General features: G+C 36.3%; 1 protein-coding gene across 1 annotated transcript in view; it reads right to left on the reverse strand.

Annotated features, from left to right (window-relative positions):
• Nucleotides 1-2,530: 2,530 nt before the first annotated feature.
• Nucleotides 2,531-27,767, reverse strand: part of LOC108575041 (cyclic nucleotide-gated cation channel beta-1-like) — a 123,503-nt gene continuing 98,266 nt past the window's right edge. The window contains exons 4-7 of the mRNA XM_017937744.1: nt 9,615-9,838; nt 6,798-7,965; nt 4,853-5,326; nt 2,531-3,130 (exon numbers count right to left, since the gene is read on the reverse strand). Coding sequence (XP_017793233.1) covers nt 2,531-3,130; nt 4,853-5,326; nt 6,798-7,965; nt 9,615-9,838 — 2,466 coding nt within the window. The remainder of the gene's footprint in view (nt 3,131-4,852; nt 5,327-6,797; nt 7,966-9,614; nt 9,839-27,767) is intronic.

Raw genomic sequence — 27,767 nt, forward strand, 5'->3', positions numbered from 1 at the left:
GCGACCCGAACGAAAAGTGTACTGTCAGTCACCGGTGACTGACACGGCGCTTAACGTGTTAAGTGGAAATAGAGAAAGTTTAAACTTGCACAAAGATTCAATGCAAAAGTTGTGACGAAAGAAGACGTCTTTTTTTTTTTTAACAAGGAGAAATAAACTTTTACATTTTTACTAATTTTCAAATGGAGTAGCATAATTATATTGATCAATGATTTACATTTATTTTATAACTTGTTACTGTAACGTACATCGAGGTACTAATAAATAATCCGACGATCAATGCAATTAGCTTTTCTTCATTTCAAAATGGCGGTTGCTCTCATTAACGGAAGACTGACATTGATGAAAAGATATATTAACGATATTCGTTTCGTATTCTATTTCTTCTCATAATTTTTTAACGAAATTTTAAACACCTATATGTTTATGTAACATTTATTTCTTCTTGTTTTCACTTGTGGAACGTATTTAAAGGAAGTTCAGAGTCCGGAAATCTTAGAGCACCGCGTATATACAAACGTTGATTATTGAAAGTTACCAGTTTTACGGTTATCAATGAACAAACTTCATTTCTAAATTATCCGAGATTAATTAGCTGAAGCGAACGATAAAAAATAATCATAATTTGTACCGTACACGCGATATTTCACGAAGTAGAATGGTTCACATAGTTGCGAGGTGATTACGGGAACTTTCGGTTTTACCGGACTAATTACCGGGAGCTGCGTAACCCTTTGACATCCGGCTCTTTAAATTTCATTCCAAACTGCCGGTGAAATTTAACAGAAACTTGCAAACTGACCGACTGGTTTTACGATTCAATTAATGTTCCGCATATGTATGTACTCGATGAGCGTAATTTCGTTTAACAAGTTGCGTTTAATACCGAGAAATATCTGTATTTCCGTTTCTATCGTGGAACAAAACGCGCGAAGTGAAGTTCGTCTCGTAATTTATCGATAAACTCTTCGCAATAGATACGAGTATTTAAGTACAACCGTAAAACTTTGGAAAAGTGAACTCAAGCCGTTATTTCCTCTTCACATACTTCCATTTTTATTTCCCTAAAAATCATACCAATATGTATGTTCGTTTCACTCGACCAAAATGGTAGAGACGTAAAATTTTAGTATCGTTACAATTTTCAAGACTGCAGTTGGATAACGTCGAATAAAACGAAGAAGTATACTCTTCCCAAAGATAAGAGAATTACGATTATCGTTGAAGAACGAAATGAAATTTTGAAAAATGAAAAATGTCGTCGATGTTCGTAAGCAAGAACTCTTTCCAAAGATAAGAGAATCACGATTGTTCAAGAACGAAATGAAATTTGAAAAAAAAAAAAAAGAGAGAAAATGTCGGTGGTCAAAGGCTCGTCGAGAATGAACCTCGAGAATGAACTTCGGCCAGGCGTATTTGCGTGTGTACGTGTGTAGTATGTGTGGGTAGGTGTGCACAGAGAGAGAGTGCGACTAGAACGCAGGTTACACGTGTTCGTGACGCCCGGAGGCTCTTCAGACTGGGTTTACACGTTCGTGCAATTTGCGCAAACTGACGTACGCGTGTAAATTTCACTATGAAAAATGTTCTTTAGGAACGAAAATAGGGAACTTGTTTGAATTGAAATCAGTTGAAAAGTTGCATTCTCAAGAAAAATTCTTAGCTTTGGGGTGAACGATTTGAACCCTAGCAAAGCTATCTACATTATCAGCAAACGATAAAAAATGTTTCATTCTTATTAAAAAAAAATCGTACTACTGAAATTATCGTAATTTTCATCTCTATTGATTTTCTAAATGTTCTGTTGTATTATTAAAAAATCGTACTATTGAAATTATCGCAATTTTCATTTTTATTCATTTTCCATCGTCAAAAATGTTCTGTTGTACCGATGAAATTTCAAATCGCCATTTTTCAATTAAAACAATCGATCCTCGACGATATCGACTGTACCAATATCCAGAATTTCATTCATATACAATCGATTATTCTCGAACCAATCAACTTCCTCTATTACGTAGACGTAGATGATCGATTAATCATTCGAACGAATATTCCAATTAAACCTACTCCGTCATTTATACAAAACACTTTCCAACAAAAAACGAAGACAAACATAGTTCACACACCGAAGCCTCGGACGAGATGTCTCAACGCTGATATGCAATCCACTTTGCGCCCAATTGCACGAACATCGAACGTAATCTCAGCCCTGGAAAACACGCGTGTATACCCTTCCCCTCTCGACGATATATACGTTTTTGGCCCACGGAATCTCGACGCGACAGAAGCCCATAAGGTGACAAGAAAAAGAACGATCTCCCCTAGATCTCCCCTAGTAGATTAACAAAGATCATTACATCATTGTCTCCCTACAACTGGTCATGCTATCGACGTCTAACTGCAGATAAGGGCAATCGTTCTCGCAGAGGGTAGCGCTTCCAGCCGCTGTTGCTGGCCCGTTGCACCAGCCCTCGTGGTGCAGGGTGCTCGTGAGGTAACACAATACATCTAGAATCTCGTTAATGCGCTAGGAGCCCGGATTCGCGTTCTCGCTGCTCCTCCGCCTCGATTCTAGCTCTTGTGCCAGCATCGCCACCTCCCAGTTATTGTGCCCGTCACGACGCACATCCCCGTCCTCGTCTTCGTCGTTCTCACTATCGCTCCTGCCTGTCGCCCTGTCCTCGAACTCGTCTTCAGACCTGCTACTCTCGCTATTCGACTCCAGGTCAATCGCCACCTCGTCCTTCCACAAATATTGCGGTACTATCGAACTAGGCAGTTCTTGGAGCTCCAACGTCTCCTCCTCGGAGTGCTCCTCCCAGGATCTTCGGTTCTGGGAGCTGGACTCCGTGGAGGGAGAGGAGCGTTTGTAGTGAGGACGAGTGGTGAGGACCGTGTCCACCGAACCGTCCCTCATGAACGGGTGATCCTCTCTGTCGTCGTCCAGGTCCTCCTCCAACGAGGCGTCGTGCTCGGTGCTGTCGCCAAGAGAATCGTCCGCGTTTCGAGACTCCCTTTGTTCCAGCTCTTGTATTCTCGCTTGGAGCTGGGATATTATCTCGTCCCGCTTACGGATCTCGAGCTCCAGGGAGGTGTACTGCCTCTCGAATTTCGTCTGAATGTCCTCCTGGAAATGGTAGCAGTGGTACGGGATTAGTTGCGGCTCGTGTAACTCGCGAAGGTGTGACATTAGTATTTCGCGGGAGTTCTGGGTGTGAGATAACTTCAATTCCCAAGTTATTTCATTATACGCAGAGATTGAGTTTTGATTACGCTTCTGCGGGGGTGTAATGTGCAAAGTTCCCAGTCTAATCTGGGAATAGTTTTATTTCTTTCGTTAAATTTTTTCACTTCTGTATATAGAACGTAGCCATACACTGCTGGCGAAAAGCTTGGAGTCGTTCGGAATCTCGAAGATCAAGAGATTTCTTTTTATCGGTTTAACAAAACCAACGATTGCAAACTTTTCGCCAGTAGTGTATTCTTTTTCGAATTTACAAATACAAGATCGGTTCGCCGGATGCAGATGGACACGTTTGCCCGCGGAAATTAACCGTGGACGTCGTTGGTTAAGCGCAGCATGTTAACGAGCGATATATTAGCGATTTGTAAACAGGAAATAGTATGCAAATGAACGAGGTTATAAGTGGTCGCGGGGAAACTTCTTGCGAATAGAGCGCAAGGGAACTTTCTGCTGAACTGTTCTGAAGTTGGCAACTTCGAAGCCAATATCTTCGAGGGAAATTACTCGAAACCTTGGGAATCCTGTAGAAGCTCCATGGGAAATGCTCTTATCTCGATCGTATTTCTTGACAGCCTTAGATCTTGTTCGGTTTCTTAAAAATTTTGCACACCGCTATCTTCCCTTCGAGTTGTCGATTTCAATCAGATAAAAGAGCAAATAAGTAAATTTTTAGTTTTGCAAAGATGCAACTTTGCGTCAACTGGTAAGTGTAATATTGGTAGAGTTTAGTCATTTTCACATCATACTGAAATACAACTGATGGACTGTATCGTTAAATGTGTGTATACATCTCGTTTCTCACACAATTTTATTTTTAAAATAATATGAAAAGTGACAGTTCATTTTTGTTTTCTTTACAGTTTTAGCCCACTTGAGGCTGGAATGTTCCTCTTAGTTGTATTAAAAAATGAGAGAAACAGTCCTTGTTGTGGACTATTCATTACCTTAACATCAAACTAGAATTAATATTAATTTTTCTTCGTCTTTTCTTCGGAGAACGATCGATAGTATAAATCTCTTTATAAGACGTACACTCCCGTTCACAAGTATTAGGACACTTATCGAATGTGAACTAAATCTAAACAGTCGCTAATAAAATTCCATCTTATTCACCCCTTAAAGCCGTTTAAATTACGTACAAATATTTTTGCGTAATTAGGTGGCCTGTTTTACGTGGCTCATAGTGACTCTAACTTCAACTGGAATATCGAGATAAGCAATTTCGAGTCATTCGTGTTCCATATGTTTCTGAGTTTACTCAAAGCTCAGATTAGTATCGTTAACACCGACTTTACTTTATTCTTCGAAGAAACACAAAGTAAAGTTTAATTTCAAAAAACAATGTGTCCTAACACTTACGAACTCCATTCCATAAAAATCCATCAAACGAATCTCAGTTCATCTTGCCCTCGTTGAAAAAGTAATACCAAACACCGCTTTCGTCATTTGACACCCTTAAAACGACAACCCAGAACCAAAATATCAACTCTGCGTCTCGTACAGAACATTAAACCATCTTCCATAAACTCTTCAACCGCAGAAGAAGAAGAGGAAGAGGGAGGACGAAGAAGAAGAAAAATGAGAAGTAAAAAAGGAGAAACTTACCAGACGGTCCTTAACAACTTCACTGATACCAGACACTAGCTCCCCCAAGTATTCCTCTTCACGTGGCCGAGACACTATTTGCAGGATACCTCCGCTGCCCAAAGGACGGAAACTGAGTTTATTGGGCGGTGGCAGTGAGGCCTGCTCCTGGGAGTCGGACAACTGAGACCCAAGCGGATAATTTGCCGGGATCTGCTCGGACGGTGGACTCTGCAGCGTATACTTGTTAAATGTCACGCTCTTCGAGAGTTTCGAGTGTCGCGCCGCGTAACCCTCTATGGTCGGTGCTCTCATCAATTTTCTTAATTCGGCGGTGGCAGCCTCGCGATCCGGCGTGCTCGTCGCCGAGGTCTCCGAGCTTCCGGTTCTACTACCGGCCGACAACTTCTTCAGGATGCTCTTCAGGTTCCGCCTTTCTAGCGTTTCGTTCTCCGGTGACAATTGATCCGTCGGAGACGCGGCGTCTTGTCGATTCTGAACAGTATAGTGTTTTGTCGAGATTAGTACCTATTACAGAACGAAAGTGTGGATTCAGTTCTCTCAGTTTGAAACTTTGTCGAAAGATTGTTTAAGACAAATATGAAAAATATTGTAGAATTCATCGAAACGAGGAAAACTCACTTAGTATTATTACTTCTTTTTTTTTTTTTTTAATTTAGTACAGTATTTGCAATCTGTTCGGAATGAATTTGAATTACACGTAGAGACGTTCTCTGTCTTTTTAATTAACCAATTAGTTATCTAATAATGACGATTGAACTACTGTTGCTAGTTTGAGTTGCAGTGAATCTTATGGATAAATCCATGGGCTTGAAACGTTTTAACCGTCTCACTTCGTTTAGTAATTCGTTGGCCGATGAAAATTCTTAATACTGTAAAAATAGTAACGATACAAAGATCACGGTGTTCTTTGTCACTAAGTTACGTTACAAGATTTACCCCGATTCTCACTGTAATCGAACAGTTCCACTTTAACAGGCTTGAGAAAGAGAGCAAATCAGCCGTGTGCATCATGCAGAAATCGAAGCGCAGAACTTTCGCGTGCATAGCTGAATATATCGGTAAAGTTTCCTATGTCTGGAAACTACTATTAACTATTAGTCAGCTAAACACAGCAACGATAGCCGCGCACAATACGGTGGGATCTAAATTCACCGCGATTGGATTCATATCTCAACGTCGATTGACGTTACGTTTCAATGTACAACCGCACCGTATATCACCGTTTCAATAGTACTTCCGGAACGAGATTTTCTCAAAACATTTTGCTGTACTCTGTACATACAGAGGTATTTTATATCTCTGCAATCCTTCACGTCTTCAGCTTCCATAAATTTTAAATCGTACAGGTTTTTTGGGGCTTCGAAACGATACTTCAGAACTGCTACTGAATTATTAAAACTGAACCTCCTGTATAATCGAAAAGGCAAATTTAAAAATTTTACCGTTTCAGTGAAATTCAATATTTGGTATATATTTTTAATAATAACGCATTGAACAAGTGAGCGTGGTTACCTTTGCTAACACTTTACTTGCTCGACTGCCATTTTAACCCTTTAACCTACAACAACGTGTCAGACTCGTGGCAGAAATTTTGGTGAAGATGCGAGAAAACTAACAAACTTTCCTTTCAACTTGTGAAACCGAGGATTGCTAAATGTAATTAACGTGCGATAGATTAGCTTTCGTTACCTGATACGCTACTAAAACGGTAAACGGCTGACGCTTAGATGAATGGTCAGAAAAAAAATCATAGGTTAAAGGGTTAACATGGAACGATAGACCGGCTAGATTAATATTACATCATTAAGGGATTCAAATTCCTATCTCTGAAACATTTCTCAACATACGTTAACCGAGACCGGTTTGCTCCTCCCAATGGATCACATCTGCCTATACCGTCCAGGCTTTCGAAAAGAACTTCCAAGCACACAGACATACATACCTGATTCAATTTCTCCAACTTCCTCGCGTACTCTATCGCACAGGCCTCCGAGTGGCTCCTCGTCAAGTTCCCGTCGAACTCCAGTTCCGTGTTTTCCCCGCAGTCCAAACTCGAACTCCTGACCGCCTTCTCGAGCTCCGCTAACTTCTGCCTTTCGTTAAGTATTTTCAGTTTCTTGACGAATGGCAGACCGCAGTACTCAGGCGACAGGTCGTCCACGGACGCGTACATCTTCGTTTGCTGTCTCAGGTGTACCAGACTCTGCTTCAACTGTAACCTCCTCGTAGGAGGACTCCTCTGCGGCGAATTGTCTTTGTTCGTTAACGAAGCGTCCTTTAACATAGCCCACGGTTTCTTCGCGTTCGTACTGTTCGTATTCTCCGCGTTCGGAGTTGTAGGAGGTTTAACGATCTGTTCTACAACCGTGCTCTGTACCGACGGCTGCTTTGGAAGAGGTTTCGGTGTCAGTTTCGGCGATTGTTCTTGCGACTCCTCCGGTATAACGCTCTTCGGAAGCAGCGGTTCTTTAGTTGGTGCTTCTTTATCCGCCTCTTTCGCTTCTTGTTCGTTCTTCGCTTTCAACAGCAATATCCTTTGGAGGAACGGTAGATTCGGATTCGTTGGATTCTGTGCTTCTAAGGGAGGTGGCTGTGGTTCAGGGGTGTGCACCTGTGTCTCTACCAGATTTCGACGCTCCTCTCGTTCCTCTTTCTCTTTCAACAATCTTAATCTAGCTAGCAGCGGCAGACCAGCGCCTAGAGGCGATACAGGTGGTTCCTGGACGTTCGACGCAGAGGCATCTTGAGTGTCGTCGATTTTTTGCTGTCTTTTCAACGTCGGCGCTTTTGACGTTAGCGGTTGCAGCTCGAGGCTCTCCTCGGGCCTGGTATTACGCCTGCTCTTTCTCAGTGCGTTCTTCAGACCCTTCACGTCGCTCTTCAGCTTGTCGACGATCCTTTTGCCCGTGCTGTTATCCGACGAATCGTGGCCGGGTGATGTTGGCTGTCGCGAGGCTCTGGCCACCTTCTGAGCCTCCATCAATCGTTTCCTTCCCAGGTTCTGCAGGATTTCTTGCGCCTCTGGGTAATCCTTCATGGCCGCCAGAACGTCCTCGCGTGAGAGGCTGAACAGTTCTGAGTAACCTACCGAACGAACGTCGGCTGTGCGTCTGGAATTGGAAATTTCGTTTGTCAGATGAACGGAGACGTTCATTTCTTTTTTTTGAAATTAATTTTTCAGTTGAATTTCAGATGAACGAATCGTGGATTCGTTTGCAAAAGAACTGCTTCATCCTTCCAAGCTTCTATCAGAGATTTCGTATTTTTGTATCGGAAAATTTTCGCCAGATTCAATATTTACGATTGTTTCGACAACCACGTGTTAGCTAAGAATGGTTACTATAACGAACTTCGTGTACATGTCAATTATTCCATCGTAGCTGCACAGTGACTTCGTTCCACTTCAAATTCGTTATACTATTAGTTTTTGTAATTGAGTTAAGCTCTCTCGACGACTTCGGGACGAAGTTTAAGAAAGTTCGTTCTTGGTTCGTGTCTCTGCAGTGGAAAACCGTTAAGAGGATTAGTTTACGGTTGAAATATTCAACGGTGCAGTCAGTTTCCGTATGCTGTGAATAGATATTTTCCAAATCGTTCGCATCCATTCGTTTCGGGGGAGCTAACTGCCGAACGAAAATGACGGAGGAGAGACTGAAAATCGCGGGAAAAATTTCCGGGATACAAGTTCGAAAAAAAAAAGAAAAGAAGAAAGAGATCGACAAGTATCTGTCGAAATCACACCGTTCAATTCATTCGGAACAATCGGATTAGCTGATCACGTAATAAACGTAACTTGGGCCAATTCTCGAAATGAAACTGTTCACCGCTGCGGTAAACATCGAGACGTGAAATGAAATTCGAAATAAGTACTGTCCAGAGGTGGAGAACGATGAAACAAGAAAGTAGGGCGAGTTTATATGTGTGTCAGGGTTGGTAGAGGCGAGGAAAATAAAAAGGCGGACGGACAAAGTTGAAAGACGGGCTGTATCGATTCCACTTTTCGACTATTGCCGCGTTTTCATCGGAGTTACTTCGATTATGCGTTTCCCACAGAAATTTCACACGGTTCAGCCTCCCATGTATCAAACGAAACGTTCGCCTGGAACTTGCACGCGATACATTCGCCGAGAAAAACTTCTGCCTGCGATTATTCACCGGAAGACAAAAAACAAAAAAAAAAAACGAGAGGCGAAACTAGGAAGTTTTTTTTACAAAACAAACTTTCGCCATTTATTAGCAGGTAGCTCCGTGTATATACTGTTTGAAAGTATGTGGGCGCGTTAAATCACGCTTGGTGTTTCGCGTTATCCGATTATCGGATTAAAATAGATTATGTCGCTAATGGTAGCGCTGGATGTGGCTTAAATATTGTCCGAGTATCGTTCGTTCAAATGCCTAGAGAGCGTATTGTAACGTCAATGTAACGTAATTTTTCAATTAATTTTCCACAGTGACATAACGTAGCGTTTTTGTGATTAAATTTTTGTCAATGTTAATTACTTTTCACCGTGTACGTGTTTGAACAGAATTTGCAGGTTGAATCTGCTAGGATAATTTGTTTGAAATATGCTTAAACGTTTTATGATAATTGTTGTTAACGTAACGTGTGAGTGTGCGATTAAAGTTGACAAAGAGGAAGTAATGGAAAGTGGGTGAATAAATTTGCACGTGAAATGATATTTCGTGAATTATTCGAGCATCGGATATTATACGAGACCGTAAATCAGAAATAGGACAGCAAGTAGCTGGAGTTACTTACTTGTTTAATCCGTCCAGATTGAGAATTCCAATTTCTCCGAAGAAGTCCCCGGCTTTCATGGTAGTTAAAACTCTTCCCGTTTCGCTAATCACCTCTAAGATTCCATCTGCTATTATGAACATCTCCCTGGCCACCTCGCCCTTCCGGCATATCGAATCACCCGGTGTGAATATGTAAGCTTTCATTTTTAGAACGAGATCGTGGAGAAATTCCGGCTGACATTCCTGAAAATCAGAAAACGACAGAGATTTATGTGAATCGATGTAAATACTTCTCCTTGAGATGGTCTTATTTTCTAATTTATCAAAATACTTCGAAAAATTGCCGAAGAACAGTCGACAGACTTCAGTAACAATTATTAAGTAATAGGTAACACGATTAGTAATTTTTTGCTGGGTTTTTAAAAAATTCTTTTATTCAATTACCAATAGTTGCGCCTGTAATGGACATCAATCTGAGATCGATCTTTTCTTTAGTACTCATGTGGAACGAAAGTGTTAAATTCGTACGTAAATTGCGCGAAAAGTTCAATTTTAAATGTACCCTATCGAATGATCGACATAATCACAATAGTACGGCTCGCTTTAAATACGCAGGATGAGGAAACATTAATCTATAATTCGCAAAAACTCGCTATGATCCATTCCAGATATGTATGATACAGTAGGAACAACCTTCAACTCGAAAGAACATGATACGATCAACTTTAGCTACAGGATATGATAGGGACAAACCACAATCCACCAGAACATGATACTGCTAACTGCAAATACAGGATAGGATGCAGGACATGATAGGGACAAACCACAATCCACCAGAACATGATACTGCTAACTGCAAATACAGGATAGGATACGATAAAGACAACCTCAGACATGTAGAAATTCTATACAAGTGACACCAGGTACGTAAAATACGACAGGGACGACCTTGGAACCACAGGAACACAATAAGTCCGTCTAATGGTATGCAGGATGCGTTAAGGACTGTCTTTAGTACATACGAGTATAAGGTCCACTGGTTATATACAGGGTGTCCCAGTTTCTTTCGATCAAACTTTGTCAAACTTTGTCAGCGTGTTCTATGGGTATAAGTAAGAGAAAAAGGTTATATAAACATAGGTCGTTTGATGCTTTATTAACAAGTTTGAGCAATAATATGAAATACGAAGGAAATGGTAACGGAAGTGAGGTTATGATATAAAGTAGGAATAGATCAGTTTATACAAGCTGTGTTTACGATCTGAAGTCATTGAAAGTGTTGAATGTACTTTTTACCAGCGCCATTTGTTTTATATCATAATAACCGCAAGAAAACGTTTAACGAAGCTTCAAAGGACCTATGTTTATATAACATTTTTTTCTTACTTTTGCCCATAGTACATGTTGACAAAGTTTGGCAAAGTTTGATCGAAACAAACTGGGACACCCTGTATATGATATGACGAGAACAACTCAAAACTTATAGGAAAGTTTCGTTTGCTTTAGAGGACTAACAATAAGTGAGGAATACTTCTACAGTATCGTTTTGCCTTCTGAAACTTTTGATAGATCGTCCTGTTGTTTGCGACACCCTGTACACACTGAAACGTACGATGTTCCTGTGAATTATTAGTTATCCGTACCGCATTACATATATACTTGTAATAACTTTTACTGATATTACAATTGTCTTTATTATTATCTACCGACTTCTAGGTATATACTTGAGTGTTTCCTCTATCAATGTAAAGTAAATTTAATCCTCTCTGTTTAATATTTAAAGTCACATAAGTCTAGGAAACAACGTTCATCTTGCCTTTGCTATTCTCTTGCAAATTCGTTTCGTCCACCTTTGATCAAGTAGGTAGTACATGGCAGACGAGCCAGATATTCAGTTGTGCCTATAATTTTCTGTTACTGCAAGCAATTTCTCTTTGTTCACCGGATTTACAATAGGTTTCGTTAAAGTACGATCATCAGGATCGCGGTCGCGTTTCATGCGTGTATACGTACACACGATCACGTAAATACACAGTATGCCGGCTACGATATGGTAATGAAAGGACATTAAAGGTTTGGTGTCGGCTGGCTTTATTGAGGCGAACGGTGGCCGCAATTAAAAATCACATAAATGTGCCAATTACAGACGACGGTAATTATGCCTTGTAATAATGGGTTGCTCTCTTCTGTCCGCGAATTTTTCACCTGTGAATTTTGTGTCTGCGAATGTTATACAAATCCGAGGAAATTTCATTCGGTGGATTTAGCGTTTTGTATAACCGCGAGCAGTGAAAGAATAAAGTGTCAATTTCCGAAATATGATGCTCTTTACTCAGCGATTGTTCCTCCTCTGTTTCGATACACAGCATGATATTGGATTTAGTAGTATCTTTTTATATACGATATTGAAAATTTTAAATAATTTCCTAAATTTGCTTTTCTGCCTTTTTTATGTAATGTAATTTTATAAATATAATTTTGAATAACTTTTGGTATTCTTTCCTCCTTTTCTATTCGCAATTACTTTTATTTTTCACGATTCTCTCGAGTATTTTCATTTCCAAAATTTTTCATCTCAAAAAATCTAGGAAGGAAAAATTACTCGTCTCTTTCTTATATTCTTTAATTACCATTTGTCATTACGTTTCCAACCAGTTTAACGTAAACCACTTGAAAACATAATTGCATCGAGCACATTTTGATCAGTGAAATTCTCACAAATTGTCCATTTACTTATGAACAGTCTAAGGGAACTATCCACTTTATTTTCGAGATCAGATGACGGAGTAGTCTTCACGCGTATTAGCTGGTATGATAGCATAAGCAAAGTGACTGAAATTAGCAACCCTCTTATTGATTCCTTGAGGACGACCTTGCGGTTTCTGCTCTCGCACGCGATATTGAGAGGAGGGTATATCTCAGTGAATATTAACGGATGCTTGTCGTCGTTAAATATACACAGAGCTGCATCCATGCATGCTTGTTAAGCAAAAATAAATATCGGAGAAGTAAGGTTGTGACATAATCCATTCACATATCCCTGTAGTTCCTTTTCTTCTCTGTTCTCAACGCACATATTCCTCTTCTTACTTTTTCCCTTCGTTCTCTCTACGAAGATCTCACATCCTGAGAACCAGAAGATCAACCTTGATTGTTCCAGTCTCAAATTTTAGAGATATCACGTGTTTTAAAATTTACGTTAAAACTGCAATCATCTTCCATAAGAAGGGTTGACTGAAAAATTTGTATCTTAAATACTTATTTTTAAATAAATCTCTCAAAAGTTGTAAGCAATGAATTTTGCACAATATCATATTTTTCAGTGCCCGCGCATACTGTATTCTACATTTTGTAAAACCAAATATTTCCTTAAATGCGTCTTTCGCTGCCAAAAAAATCGAACATCACCAAATGTTAAACACCTATTTTCAATAGCAGTTGAATAAAAGGATCACGAAGAGTCGCGTTCTATTTCACATTTCGCATACATCCAATTACACGTTGCTTCTTTCACGTTCTTTATTACCATCTTCGAAATGCGAAAGGTCGCAGTACGCGCAACTTACTTCACCGTGAAGATTTCCTTTCGTAATTCTCATTCGTCTGAACGAGCAGCGTCGAGAACGGATCCTTAAGTGGGATTTCGAAGCAACTTCTTTTTATATCTCCTCCTTCCTTTCCTCAGATCTGTCTCAGATGGCGTGGAGTTGCCTCCGGATAATGGAAATTCTTCGGATATTATTTTGACGATCGCACCCTCCTCCGCTCCCTCCGCCACCCTCTTTTCTTCAGGCTAACATCTCCGATCTCCTTCCCGGAGCTCTTTTCGTGTCATTTTGCGGTTTCCACATCGCGGCCAGACAGGCGATCCCGCACTCGTGACAAACGCGCGCTGCTTGCAGCAGCGGATGTGCTCGAGCATCCGAGGAAATCGTCCTTATGGTGCCAGACATCTTCAATGTCAGCTGTTTGCCGAATCTGGGACATTCCCGGATGCTCTTGTTGTGTTTTTGCCGAAGTGTGTCATGTGTCTCGAAAGACAATGCTCGATTGCAGGGTCTGAGGAATTGTTTCCAGGACTCTGTGGGAATTCTTTCGAGAGTCGAACCAACATTTTTCGTTTTACAGTGCTTGCTGATTGCCCTTTGGTGTGTTTTTCTGGCGCATTAAAGGGAATGTACAATTGCAGATTAAGGAACTGCCTAATAAATGAGAATTTTCAATATAGTAAAAATTTTCAAAAAAAGAAAATTTTCAATATAACAAAATTTTTAATAGAAGAGAATTTTCAATATAATAAAAATTTTCAACATAAGAGAATTTTCAATATAATAAAAATTCTCAATAGAAGAGAATTTTCAATATAACAATTCACGTGGTGTGTGGTTTTATTATTACCTACAATTCTTGTGAGAAACGAATGAAAATTTTAGGTATAATGTTTCCTCATTGTATTTTATATTTGCTAATTATGCTTTGGTGTATTCTTCGTGAAGTATTTGATTTATCTTGAAAGAGAATGCGCAATTATAAATTAAGGAACTACTGGAAGAAAATCTCCAATACAACACAAACTTTTAGCATAATAATTCACGTGGTGTGTGTTTTTATCGTTTCCTGCAATTAGTTATGTCCCGAAGAAGTGTACCTTACGTATCCTACTTTATAGGGTTCGATTGTGGTCGAAGGACCAGTTCAAAGAGGCTCCAGAAGGATTGCGAAGACGTCGAATGAATATTTCGAGCATAATATTTCGTGTTGCAGTTTGAAACAGTGAAACAAATACTGTCGTTCGTCTTTGCAGCGTGAATCACTTTTCCAAAGACAAATAACACAGGGAACTGTCGTTTGTTTGAACGGGTAGTGCAACATTCGCCCATCACGTTCGTGCACAGTTCGCCAAAAATTTTCCGATCCTCTGCTGGAAGTTCGTTTCCCAAAAAACGTCTGCTTTGCACAACTGTCACGTTTCAAAGAACTTTTTTTTCCAGATGAACATTTTTGCGACTGAATGGATCACCGCTGGGGAATACGGGACTGCCGAAAGTCTGAAACTGCTTGAAAATCTTGGATCCGGGCTGCTGGTCACACGAAAAACCACTTGTTCACCCTTTTTAACGCGGCGGTTTAATTTTCACTGCCTGTTGTACAACACTTTTTGTAGACCGTAAGTTTTTAACCAGTTTTTTTTTAAGTTTTAACCAGTATGCAAATTTTCTTTTATTTCGTGAAAGTTTCTCGGAATTAATTCTGGTGTTTTAAATAAACGTTCGCGTATTGTACCTTTTGCCACGGTATTCTTCTCTGTCGTCGAAGAACGATATTTATTTTATTTAAGTGAAACGACGAATAATGAAATAGAATAACGCAAAGTAAGCAAGAATTTATGCATTATTCTAGCTATATACTTTTTTTCGAAGGTAAAATATACATGTGGATAGTATGAAATAGGGGAGGGCATTATATAGAGCAGAATGTTATTATTTTTCGGCTTCGTAGCCGTGAAAAAGTACTTTGTTTGCAAAGTATCTTATCTCTCATTTTCTCATCTACGTGCACTCACACTCTCCCCACTCTTTATTATATGCTTTTTATTTTTTTCTTCTGTCCTACGCTTCCCTTAACCGTTCCGATACCAGGGAGGGCATTGTATATTAAGTGGAATTTGATTCTCTGGTTTCTAGATTACCCGAGGTCTCCGATCAGTGTATTAATATGTCCAGAATGCACAGGGCGTCTCAGAATCTTAGATACAAATTTGGTTAACGAGTACAGTAAATTTTCCGCATTATAGAAATTATATTTGTGAGTCACTTTGTGTTCTTGATATTCTAGACTAATGCATATTTTTTGCTATAGATGAAATTTTTTGTAATTGCACGTAATACTGGGCTGAAGAATTTTGAGGAATATTTCTAAGCAAATTCTTCAGTGCTTAGATTGTCTCTTTTATCTATGACATAATTTCTAAAGATAAACAATAAATTGCTGATATATTAAAGAGGCGGCCTTAAATATTAATTTGCATTATTTTTGAAAATTTTTGCAAATGCAAGTAACACTGGGTTGAAGAACTGTGAGAAATGTTTTTAAGAAAATCCACGTTGCTCATATTGAACGGAAAATTATTTAAGTCTCCTTTTGCATTCGTATAACTTCGAAGAATAAAATATTTCGTATTAAAGAGGTGACCGTGAATATTAGTTTACGTTATTTATTTTATTTTATCAAATAAAAGTAGATCTATTAGAAATCATGGCAAGTTGTAACAGATAACAATCTTCCTCCCCTTTTCATTTTTAAACCAAGTTAACATCGATTGGTAAGAACTTCTGACAAAACTAGATCTGACCTCGTCTTTCCGCGGGCACAAGTGGTTATTATTAGTTTTGTTAAAATTAAGTTTACTCTTACATCGGCAAACGTTACGATTTTAGTTCTCTATTTTCGCCTGAACCGCGATACCTTGTGCCTTTTGTGCTCCAAAATTAGTTTAAGCGGTCGTTGCTTATTTTAAGGTCAGTTTCAACTACTTACGCAAAATGAGCCTTGCACGAGAAATAAATTTGGAGGTAACACGCGAATTCAACGCTACTTACGTTTGTATACAAATTTAACCGATGGATCGTTCTATTAACGATCCGTTTGCTATCTCGACGGATGGTAACAATAGAATCATACCTTTCATAGGTTCGGCAGATTTCTAATTTTTAACATTTTTCTAATTTCTTTAAATTTACAATTTAGACTAAATGAAACTTAATTGTCTTTTAAATTACAATTTAGGCTAAAGGAAACTTAATTGTTTGTTTACATTAGAATTTACAATTTATTCGTGTGAAAATCTTACGGTGCACTTTTTGTAACAGAAAAGAATGATATCTCGATCAATTTTTTTCTTTCGATTTTACAACAGTATCCACAAGTTGGGAAGAAGAAAATTTGAGAGGGTAATTTTTCAATTTGAATCGAAGACGTTCGGGGAAAAGGAGAATATTCCTCTTCTTTAAAGAAACGTCTCTGAATTAATCAGCGACGATAATGCTTCCAAACGATATTCACGGGCGTATCTATGAAACTGTATTCATCAGCAGAGATCGATAACAAACGGAGAAGAGAAATAGAAATGAAAAAAAAAAAAACGCACGTCTTGTAACTACGTGAAATTATTCGTCGTTGAATATTTATGCCCAGTGTGCCATTAACTTGTCGAAAATAAATCTCGACGTGCAAAATCTACGATGTATGATTTATCCTTTGGAGAATGTACAATTTTTCTTGATCCTTTTCCAAATGGAACTGTGTGCATGCATTTCTGTAAAAACCGTTTACAGAATTTCCTGGATATTTTCAAAATTTTATTCCAAATAAATTATTATACGCAGCGTGTTCTGTAATATGTAGCACTGAACGAGACATGCGATCTTTCACGGAAAAATTAAATCTGAAATACAGAAGAACAGTCTTTTAAAAAAATTTGGGAATTTGGTGACGTCACGTGTAATTACATTTGCTATTACTTCCATCGGTGTTCCTTTTGACGAGTTTTTGGATATCACTTCTGTCGTTAATAATTAATCCATACACCAGTGAAGTCGAAAATATTTTATTCCATACAATTCATCTTTTCTCACAGAGAACCATTCCCCTTTTAAGTTGCACAAAAAATTCTAAGCTAATCCATATACATACATACACATATTCAACAAAAATCAAACGACAAAACTTCACTCTCCATTTTCTATTTATTTGTACAAGCAGAGCTCCAATTTTGGAACTGCACAACAAATTACGCCAATAGTCTTTCAGCTACGATCATTCGAACAACAAAACTCGCGACGAAAATATTTCATTTTTCGTTTATTTTTACACGAAGAACCACACGGTGTCCGTTAGTGGCCATTTCGCGAAGGCAAAGAGAATACGAGCATTCACACTTCGCGTTATCGTTGTTAAAAAAAGAAATGTATTTTTCTCCTCGTCGAATTTGACCGTCCTTCATTTTCACCGATTTCACGAAACGAGAGTAAACCGCTTCCTTGAAACAGACGATTTCCGCCGTTGCAGCGGAGACATCATAAATCCTTTTCTTTTTTTCCCCCTCGGTATATATCACGGAGCCACGAAGAAAAGAAAAGTTTCACTGTCGTCCACTAACCTGATTTACTTCGCTTGGATCCTACCATCAGGGTGTCCATTTTTTTTTCCCTCCCCACTGCCAACGCGGGATCCGATAATGTAACAATGTAAGCCAGGGATATTACGTTTCTCGTTTCATTTCGAAAACAAATTTTTTTCGTCTACCTATGGACACAGAGATCTTTCCCTCGAAAAGAAAGAAAAAGAAGAAGCTCGTCTCCTCCCTTTGTAAACGATTACCGAGGACGAAAAGTCTCGCGATCTTTGTCTTTTCCCCGCGAGCCACGACAATTTACGAGGCGTTTTAGGATTTTTCCTAGAAAGCTTTATCAGCTCTCTTCAAAGGATTTTGCACACTTTCCGCTTGGATCTTCGCGCCGTCCCATTCCGAGTGGAATTTCGAGATATTTGTGGGGCATGTTATCAGGCTTGAAATCATTTCTGCCATTCTCTTGGCACGGAGAATTCTCAGTTTAAATTGCTGTGTATAAATTGAAGATTTTTTTTAAAGATACGAACTTTTTTTCAGGTACAATTTTTGCGGGTTGCGTTTATTTCACTTCGAAGCGTACCTAACATTTTCTTTTTCTTCGTGAGAAAATAGTTAATGTGATTTTCTTGGTGCTGAGTATTCGAATTTATCTCTCTTCTATTGGCGCCTATAGGCGTTTTGAATATTTCCTCGCGGTGTGCTCTTGATACCTTTCGACACGCTTTCACCTTAATTTCTGTCCTTTGCGCACTGTCATTTTAATTTAACAAGAAATTTTAAAAACAATGAATTTAAAATTTTAATTTAAAAATTTGTTATATTTGATTTCTGTTTGTGAAAAGATAGTCAGTATTGAGGAAGTTACGAGTTACAATACTTACTGTTCTTGTTAAGTACGAAGCACAATGGACTAATTCTTCAGAAGTCGTACTTTCTTAGGACACCGAAAACTGTCTGCACTAGTATGGCTATAAACGTCAAGGTATTATTCCAAAAAGGAAGTCGTAGACAATCTTAATTGTCTTGTAAAATGCGTCGGTGATTTAGTTAGTATGGTTGTTGCAGCGACACAATAAAGTCATAAAGTTAATTGATGAAGCTACCTGTTCTTAGCTGCACTTTAGATTTATATACTTTGAAACATAGTAAATTATTTTCATCACTTGGCGGTGTTACAGTTACTTTTGTCAAACTTCTTCAAGTAGTATCAAAGAGATCCTAAACTGAATCATTTTTTAAATATTTTAAAAATTTTGTAACGACTGTTTAAATAGTCTGGAGCAGTAAATTAAGAGAGAAAATATATGATATACGAAGTTTTTCAGTTCTCGAATAATTGGACGCATAAAGTAGTCGGATTTCACGCGATTGTACTTGATTTCACTCGCGTTCAAATGGACTTTCCTCAAAGTCCAGGATTCCCAGTAACCATGCTGCATCTCGTTTGAAATTCTAATTCTTTTCTTGAAGGGCCAGAGTTATAAAATCCCTTCTTTCATTTCATTCAGATTATTTGACAGATATTCGTCTGATTTCTTTCCTGTAGAAGCACAAATACTTGGGGTGAATTTTCGTCATTAGCAGTTTGTCCATTTTCAGCGTAAACTTAATTCCAATAATAATTAAGTAACTATCATGGAGTAAGTAGAGTAATCAGAGAAATTTGTGAAAATTCAACGTTGTCTTTTTTTTTAATCAAATATACTTAGCAAAATTTTGTTAACTTACTATTTATTTATTTATCCGATCTATCTTTAAATCACTTTCAGAACACGCGAATATTAGCAGTTAATAGAAAAATTCTAAAACTATATCAGAATTACACAGGACTTATTATAATTCAGCTACCCTATGTGAAACTGGTAATGAAACGTAATAGAATTTACGTGGTGAAAGAAAATTTCCGATTTTCTTCAGCACAATTTGGCTTCGTTCATTTTTCGCAGTTATTATGGTTGCACAAAGGTGAATATTGTTCAATATCTACAAAGTCGAACATCTTATCTTCTTTTGTCCGTGGTTTCGGATTTCTTTACGTCGCATTTCCCCGCACAATACCCTAAAGTTTCCGAATATATGCGCGTCCCCTAACTTATTCTTTTCTACCTTGCCTTTTTGGCTTCGCATCTTCGATGTAGAAAGCTTCGTTCACGGTTGAGAAATTTTCTCCTGTGTACATATCGATCCAAGTTTTATCATGTTAGCAATACCAGTTTCACGAAACAAATAACATTTCTTGGTTTTCGACAAGTCTGAAGAACAACGATGACTAAAATTCAAATGTTTATTTCCCTAAACCTTCAAAATAGTTTCAAAATATTTTATTCCAAGCGGAGTATTCCAAGTCAGTATCGACAATTGAAGAAATTATTTGATTGTATTTAAAAGAACCGAAAGGAGAATATTTAAAGTCTGATATTAAATGTCTAGCAAGTACCAGTAATTGGTAAAATGATTTATATTTGCTTTAAAAGGAAAATTTCTAATAGGTATTAGTTAAAATGAATTGTTATTCAGTCTACTGTATTGAAATTCTAATTGATTCTAATGTATACAAGTGTTACAAGAAGGCTGAGTGTGTACAGGGTGGACACTGACTCTAGTATTTACTAAAATTCAAAAATTCTCGTATAAATTCCGAAAATAGATTATTAATTACGGTAAACTACTGAGACGGTTTAATTAAGGGTGGGCATGGTGCTGCTTTAGTTTGAAATGATTTATAAACACATAATTAACAGAGGAAAAACCGTGAAACGGCAAAACGTCAACATTCTAATTGTTATAACATGTAAACAGAACTTTAAATTTAGTGTAAACAGAAAAAATATATAATACAATTTATTTCACGGTATTGCAACAAATAAACGTTGAATCAATATTTAATTCGTATAAAAACAATTATTTAACGTAATAATTTTACCTTCACTATGGCTATTTTTAATCTACGACCACAGGTCAACCTGATTTCTAATCCTTACGAACTTTAAATTCAGTCTAAACTGAGAAAATATATAATACAATTTATTTCACGGTATTGCAACAAACAAACGTTGAATAGATTCTTAATTCGTATAGAAACATTTATTTAAAATAATAATTTCACCTTCACTATGGCTATTTTAAATTTACGACCAAGGGTCAACCTGATTTTTAATCCTCCGAACTTGATTTCACAACGAGAAAGTAATAAGATCGTTGAAACGTACTTATTTGTCAAAGAAACTTGCAAAAATGTATAAATAATAATATGTAATGTTTTAACAAATTTTTGGAAGTATAAATTAATAATAAAATTGTGAAAATTAATAAATTATACGTTATTATAACATTAATAGAATTATGACTAAACCGAAGTTCGAAGTCGAGTATTTAAAGTCTGATATTACGTGCCTAGCGAGTGCCGGTAATTGTTAAAATTTGTTTAATAATTAGTAATAGAAATTCTAATTGATTCTAATGTATACAAGTGTTACAAGAAGGCTGAGTGTGTACAGGGTGGACATAGACTAGCTAGTAGCCCCCGACCACTCTATTCACATCTCAGAACCTTCAGGTCAAAATACGCCGCGAAGTGTCTAGGGCCCAGTATAAAGGGTAAATGATTTCGCGGGACATCGGCGGGTCCTTATATACCTGCGGTACCCTCTCCCCAAAGTCATTAGCAAAATCGTCGGTTAGGTCAGGCGGGAAATTTTCGCGGGAGATTTTCGCGGGAGATTTCCGATATCGTAACACGGTATAATTTATCAATTTTCACAATTTTATTAAAAATTTATACTTCCGACAATTTGTTATAACATTGCATATAACAATTTATACGTTTTTACAATATTCTTCAATGGAAACATAGGTTTTAGCGTTCTCGTTACTTACTCGTGGTTAAATTAATTTCGTAGGGATTAAAAATCAGGTTGACCTGTGGTCGTAGATTAAAAATAACCATAGTACAGCTAAATTTATCGTGTTAAATAATTCTTCTTACACGAATGAAAAATGTATTCAACGTTTGCTTGTTACAATACCATGAAATAAATTATATTACACATTTTCTCTATTCACACTGAATTTAAAGATTATAACGATTAAAAATCAAGTTGACCTGTGGTCATTTATCAAGAATAATCATAATAAAGCTGAAATTATTGTGTTAAATAATTTTTTTAATACGAATTAGGAATTTATTCAACGTTTGCTTGTTACAATACCATGAAATAAATTATATTATACGTTTTCTATATTTACACTAAATTTATCGTTCTATTCTAACAAGCAAACGTTGAATAAATTCCTAATTCGTATTAAAAAAATTATTTAACACAATAATTTCAGCTTTATTATGATTATTCTTGATAAATGACCACAGGTCAACTTGATTTTTAATCGTTATAATCTTTAAATTCAGTGTGAATAGAGAAAATGTGTAATATAATTCATTTCACGACACTAAAACAAACAAACGTTGAATACATACAAATGTAACGATAGAAATTATTGCAATAATGCGTAATGCAATTGAAAAATTGAAAGAATCAAAAGAAAAAACGCGAATTCTCACAATTTTGTTATAAATTTATACTTCCGACAATTTGTTATAACATTGCATATAACAATTTATACGTTTTTACAATATTCTTCAATGGAAACATAGGTTTTAGCGTTCTCGTTACTTACTCGTGGTTAAATTAATTTCGTAGGGATTAAAAATCAGGTTGACCTGTGGTCGTAGATTAAAAATAGTGATAGTACAGCTAAAATTATCGTGTTAAATAATTCTTTTCCTACGAATCAAAAATGTATTCAACGTTTGTTTGTTATAATATCGTGAAATGAATTATATTACACATTTTCTCTATTCACACTGAATTTAAAGATTATAACGATTAAAAATCAAGTTGACCTGTGGTCATTTATCAAGAATAATCATAATAAAGCTGAAATTATTGTGTTAAATAATTTTTTTAATACGAATTAGGAATTTATTCAACGTTTGCTTGTTACTACTTGTTACAGTATACTGTCTCGCAATGTAAATTTAAGTAAATTAGGTTGAACTGCACAGAAAATGCACAGAACTGCACAAATAATTTATTTCATGGTATTGTAACAAGCAAACGTTGAATACATTTTTCATTCGTGTAAGAAGAATTATTTAACACGATAAATTTAGCTGTACTATGGTTATTTTTAATCTACGACCACAGGTCAACCTGATTTTTAATCCCTACGAAATTAATTTAACCACGAGTAAGTAACGAGAACGCTAAAACCTATGTTTCCATTGAAGAATATTGTAAAAACGTATAAATTGTTATATGCAATGTTATAACAAATTGTCGGAAGTATAAATTTTTAATAAAATTGTGAAAATTGATAAATTATACCGTGTTACGATATCGGAAATCTCCCGCGAAAATCTCCCGCGAAAATTTCCCGCCTGACCTAACCGACGATTTTGCTAATGACTTTGGGGAGAGGGTACCGCAGGTATATAAGGACCCGCCGATGTCCCGCGAAATCATTTACCCTTTATACTGGGCCCTAGACACTTCGCGGCGTATTTTGACCTGAAGGTTCTGAGATGTGAATAGAGTGGTCGGGGGCTACTAGCTAGTCTATGTCCACCCTGTACACACTCAGCCTTCTTGTAACACTTGTATACATTAGAATCAATTAGAATTTCTATTACTAATTATTAAACAAATTTTAACAATTACCGGCACTCGCTAGGCACGTAATATCAGACTTTAAATACTCGACTTCGAACTTCGGTTTAGTCATAATTCTATTAATGTTATAATAACGTATAATTTATTAATTTTCACAATTTTATTATTAATTTATACTTCCAAAAATTTGTTAAAACATTACATATTATTATTTATACATTTTTGCAAGTTTCTTTGACAAATAAGTACGTTTCAACGATCTTATTACTTTCTCGTTGTGAAATCAAGTTCGGAGGATTAAAAATCAGGTTGACCCTTGGTCGTAAATTTAAAATAGCCATAGTGAAGGTGAAATTATTATTTTAAATAAATGTTTCTATACGAATTAAGAATCTATTCAACGTTTGTTTGTTGCAATACCGTGAAATAAATTGTATTATATATTTTCTCAGTTTAGACTGAATTTAAAGTTCGTAAGGATTAGAAATCAGGTTGACCTGTGGTCGTAGATTAAAAATAGCCATAGTGAAGGTAAAATTATTACGTTAAATAATTGTTTTTATACGAATTAAATATTGATTCAACGTTTATTTGTTGCAATACCGTGAAATAAATTGTATTATATATTTTCTCAGTTTAGACTGAATTTAAAGTTCGTAAGGATTAGATATCAGGTTGACCTGTGGTCGTAGATTTAAAATAGCCATAGTGAAGGTAAAATTATTACGTTAAATAATTGTTTTTATACGAATTAAATATTTATTCAACGTTTATTTGTTGCAATACCGTGAAATAAATTGTATTATATATTTTTTCTGTTTACACTAAATTTAAAGTTCTGTTTACATGTTATAACAATTAGAATGTAGACGTTTTGCCGTTTCACGGTTTTTCCTCTGTTAATTATGTGTTTATAAATCATTTCAAACTAAAGCAGCACCATGCCCACCCTTAATTAAACCGTCTCAGTAGTTTACCGTAATTAATAATCTATTTTCGGAATTTATACGAGAATTTTTGAATTTTAGTAAATACTAGAGTCAGTGCATCGCGTATTGAAATAATAGCTTATACAGATAATCTGGGTAACGTGTTAACGATACACTTTCGAGTATAGTCGTTAAAGTTCATAGAGTGGTCGGGGGCTACTAGCTTGCCTATGTCCACCCTGTTTACACTCAGCCTTCTTGTAACACTTGTATACATTAGAATCAATTAGAATTTCAATACAGTAGACTGAATAACAATTCATTTGAACTAATACCTATTAGAAATTTTCCTTTTAAAACAAATATAAATCATTTTACCAATTACTGGTACTTGCTAGACATTTAATATCAGACTTTAAATATTCTCCTTTCGGTTCTTTTAAATACAATCAAATAATTTCTTCAATTATCGATACTGACTTGGAATACTCCGCTTCGAATAAAATATTTCGAAATTATTTTGAAGGTTTAGGGAAATAAACATTTGAATTTTAGTCATCGTTGTTCTTCAGACTTGTCGAATAGGATATTGAAATGACTTTGAGAGGTTGCCTTTTCGTTACTTTTCTTCCAGCAATTGAAATTAATTTGAAATTTTTCATATATTTTCTCTGATATTGAATTTTGTTTACTAATAATTTACCATCCAAGGAATTTGATGAATTGCGTGTTAAGTAGTTAGTTGATTTATTATTGTATATTGTGAGCTGATTTGGAACGAGTGCACTATGAGCTTCATTCCTAGTTCGTTTATTATTGAATATTTTTACGCGTTTACCTTATGCTTCTCCCCAATTCTCGTCGCGTATTTTATTCAAATTTTCTTATATTTTAGAATCGAAAAAGATACGAATTCGCGTTTTTTCTTTTGATTCTTTCAATTTTTCACTCGTATTCTACGAAAGTTTAGTTCAATAATAATATTGAAAATAATATAAATTCGCGGTTTCTCGCTTTCTGAATAAAACTGAAATAAATCGCGTTTCGAAGTACTTTTCGCGTCGTCCATTCCACAGTGACTCACTCTGTGAGTCTGTGAGTCTTGGAAAATGAACGCTGAGGGACTGGAATGATCTGAGAGGAAGGAAGGAAGGAGGAAACGCAGTCAAATCCACGTTGTAGAGCTCAGCTGATTAATCAGCGAACAGTGAGTTACAAAAATGGGTTTTTTTCTGGTGATTTGGTTTAGTAGTTAGTTGTATTGTGTATTGCCAGCTCAAATATGAGTTGGCTGCTCCAAATTAAACCGTCTCAGTAGTGTTTCGCAATTAAAAATCGGTTTTCGGAACATATATGAGAATTTTGGCCGCCTGACAGCAACCTGTAAATCTGGCGTGATAGTGAACGTGTTAATAAGTAAATGTTGTTCAAATTATGTTGTGTTTGATGTCACTTTCATCAGAAAAATCTCATCAATATGTTACGAAAAATTTCGGGATAAAAAAACGTAAAATTAAAAAAGTTGACAAAGTCCTTGTCTACGTTCGGCAAACTGCAAAGGCGGGCGGGAGGCTCGAAAACGTAGTCCCTGACTCTACGAGGGTCAGGTTTAGCTTCCTTGCGGTCTGACACTTGTGGAAAATATACTGTACTGAGATTGAGAAGCAAATCAAAGAGCAGATGTAGTATTTGCAGATGCAGTATTTATGCCCGAGGTTAATTGAATCAGCGGCTGGCACGAGACGATTGAATTCGTGATCTGTCATTGCCCAAGGCTGAATAGATTTCACGTTAAATCGATTTTGCAGTGCGGCCAGTTTGTTCTGGAAGTCACAGCTTGACAATCATACATATGTTCTCTGATTTTCTAATCGATTTCCATTGACTCCGTTGGGCTAACGACATCTCTGTATTAATGCATTTGTGTTCCCTGTAACAAGGACACTCTTGATCTATTTCGATCTAGATTCGTTTCTTCGTATTTCAAATTGTTTACACTTGGAATAAAATTTTGCTTATTTAACGTAGAATTGAATTATTTATTGCACCGAGTATAAAACATCGGTGTAAAATGGGAATTTATTTATTTAACGAAATTTTATTCATTATCCAATTTATTTAGCTATTTTACAAAGCTACAATTTTATTCGTTATCCAATTTATGTAGCTATTTTTTTGCTATTTTACAAAGGAATTTTTCTCTTTTTCCTAATTCAGGAATAAATTCTTAATCAACTTAATGCAATTTATTTAGATGATTATTTTTAAAATAAATTCCTAGACAGTTCAATTCAATTTATTTGATTTAATATTAATTTCACTGTTAAATTCTTAGCCAATTTAATTAGTTTTATTTATTTTATTTTTTTCAAATCAATATCTAATATTTTATAAATAAATCAAATAATCTCAATCTACATATATGCAATTTCAGTAGAGCTCTATTTATTAGAAAATTGTATATTCAGAGGTGGAGAAATACTCGAATTAGTGAACCTTCTATTGAGCTTTTATTGCGTGAACTATTGCCAAATAGCATCATAGTTGCGTAAATCACGTACAAATGTGAGCTTAAATGAAGAACGACAAAGGGCAGAACCAGTGAATCTCTATTATTCGAACGTAACTAGTGAATCGAATCGTTTCGTTTTGTAACCGCTGTACATTTTCGATTACAAATTCATGTGGTGATTTTATGGGTGTCTGGTAAAACGTGTATGAAAGTGAAGAATAGTATTCTTATAGGCTGATTAAAATAAATGAAAGAAAAGCAACTGTAAAAAATTGGAATTTTTTTAGTACTAATTTGAACTACAATGAACTGTGTCTGCATCGAATGATAGTATTAGCGCAAATCCAAATGGAATCATTTGAAGATCATCCTAGTAAATTCTGCGTCTATGGATACCATTCTAATCGATCATCCTAAATAGGTCATTAAGCATGTAGTTTATCATATTATTCCATATATTGTACTGAATTCCATTCTGTACGTTCTACGGATCAGAGACTATCATAACTTCATTTTAGATTTCAGGAATTTAACAGATTACCAATTTTGAAATAATCGCACGATTTGACGGATTGGTTACAAAACGAGTATTGAAGAGATTAAGATAGATATTTCAAAATACATTTTTTGTAAGTCGAACAATTGAAGTAGTTGTTACTTTGAATATTAATATGCTACAATGCAATTTAGATAGAACTCCATTTTATTATGTTTATATGCAGTGTGTGTACCTTAATTTGTGGCTTAATCTTGATTATCTTTTAATTGAGATAGGAAGGGTTCAGTGATCCAGTAATCTGAACTTTAGAAAATCATTAATTTTTAATTTTTAATTAGGAAATCTTTAATTCTTAATTTTTCTTAGAAATTAGGAAACCTTTAATTCTTAATTTTTCTTAAAATTAAAAAATCTTCAATTCCTAGATTTTCT

The sequence above is a fragment of the Habropoda laboriosa genome, unplaced genomic scaffold (genome assembly GCF_001263275.1).
Source record: "Habropoda laboriosa isolate 0110345459 unplaced genomic scaffold, ASM126327v1 scaffold204, whole genome shotgun sequence".
NCBI classification, from domain to species: Eukaryota; Metazoa; Arthropoda; class Insecta; order Hymenoptera; family Apidae; genus Habropoda; species Habropoda laboriosa.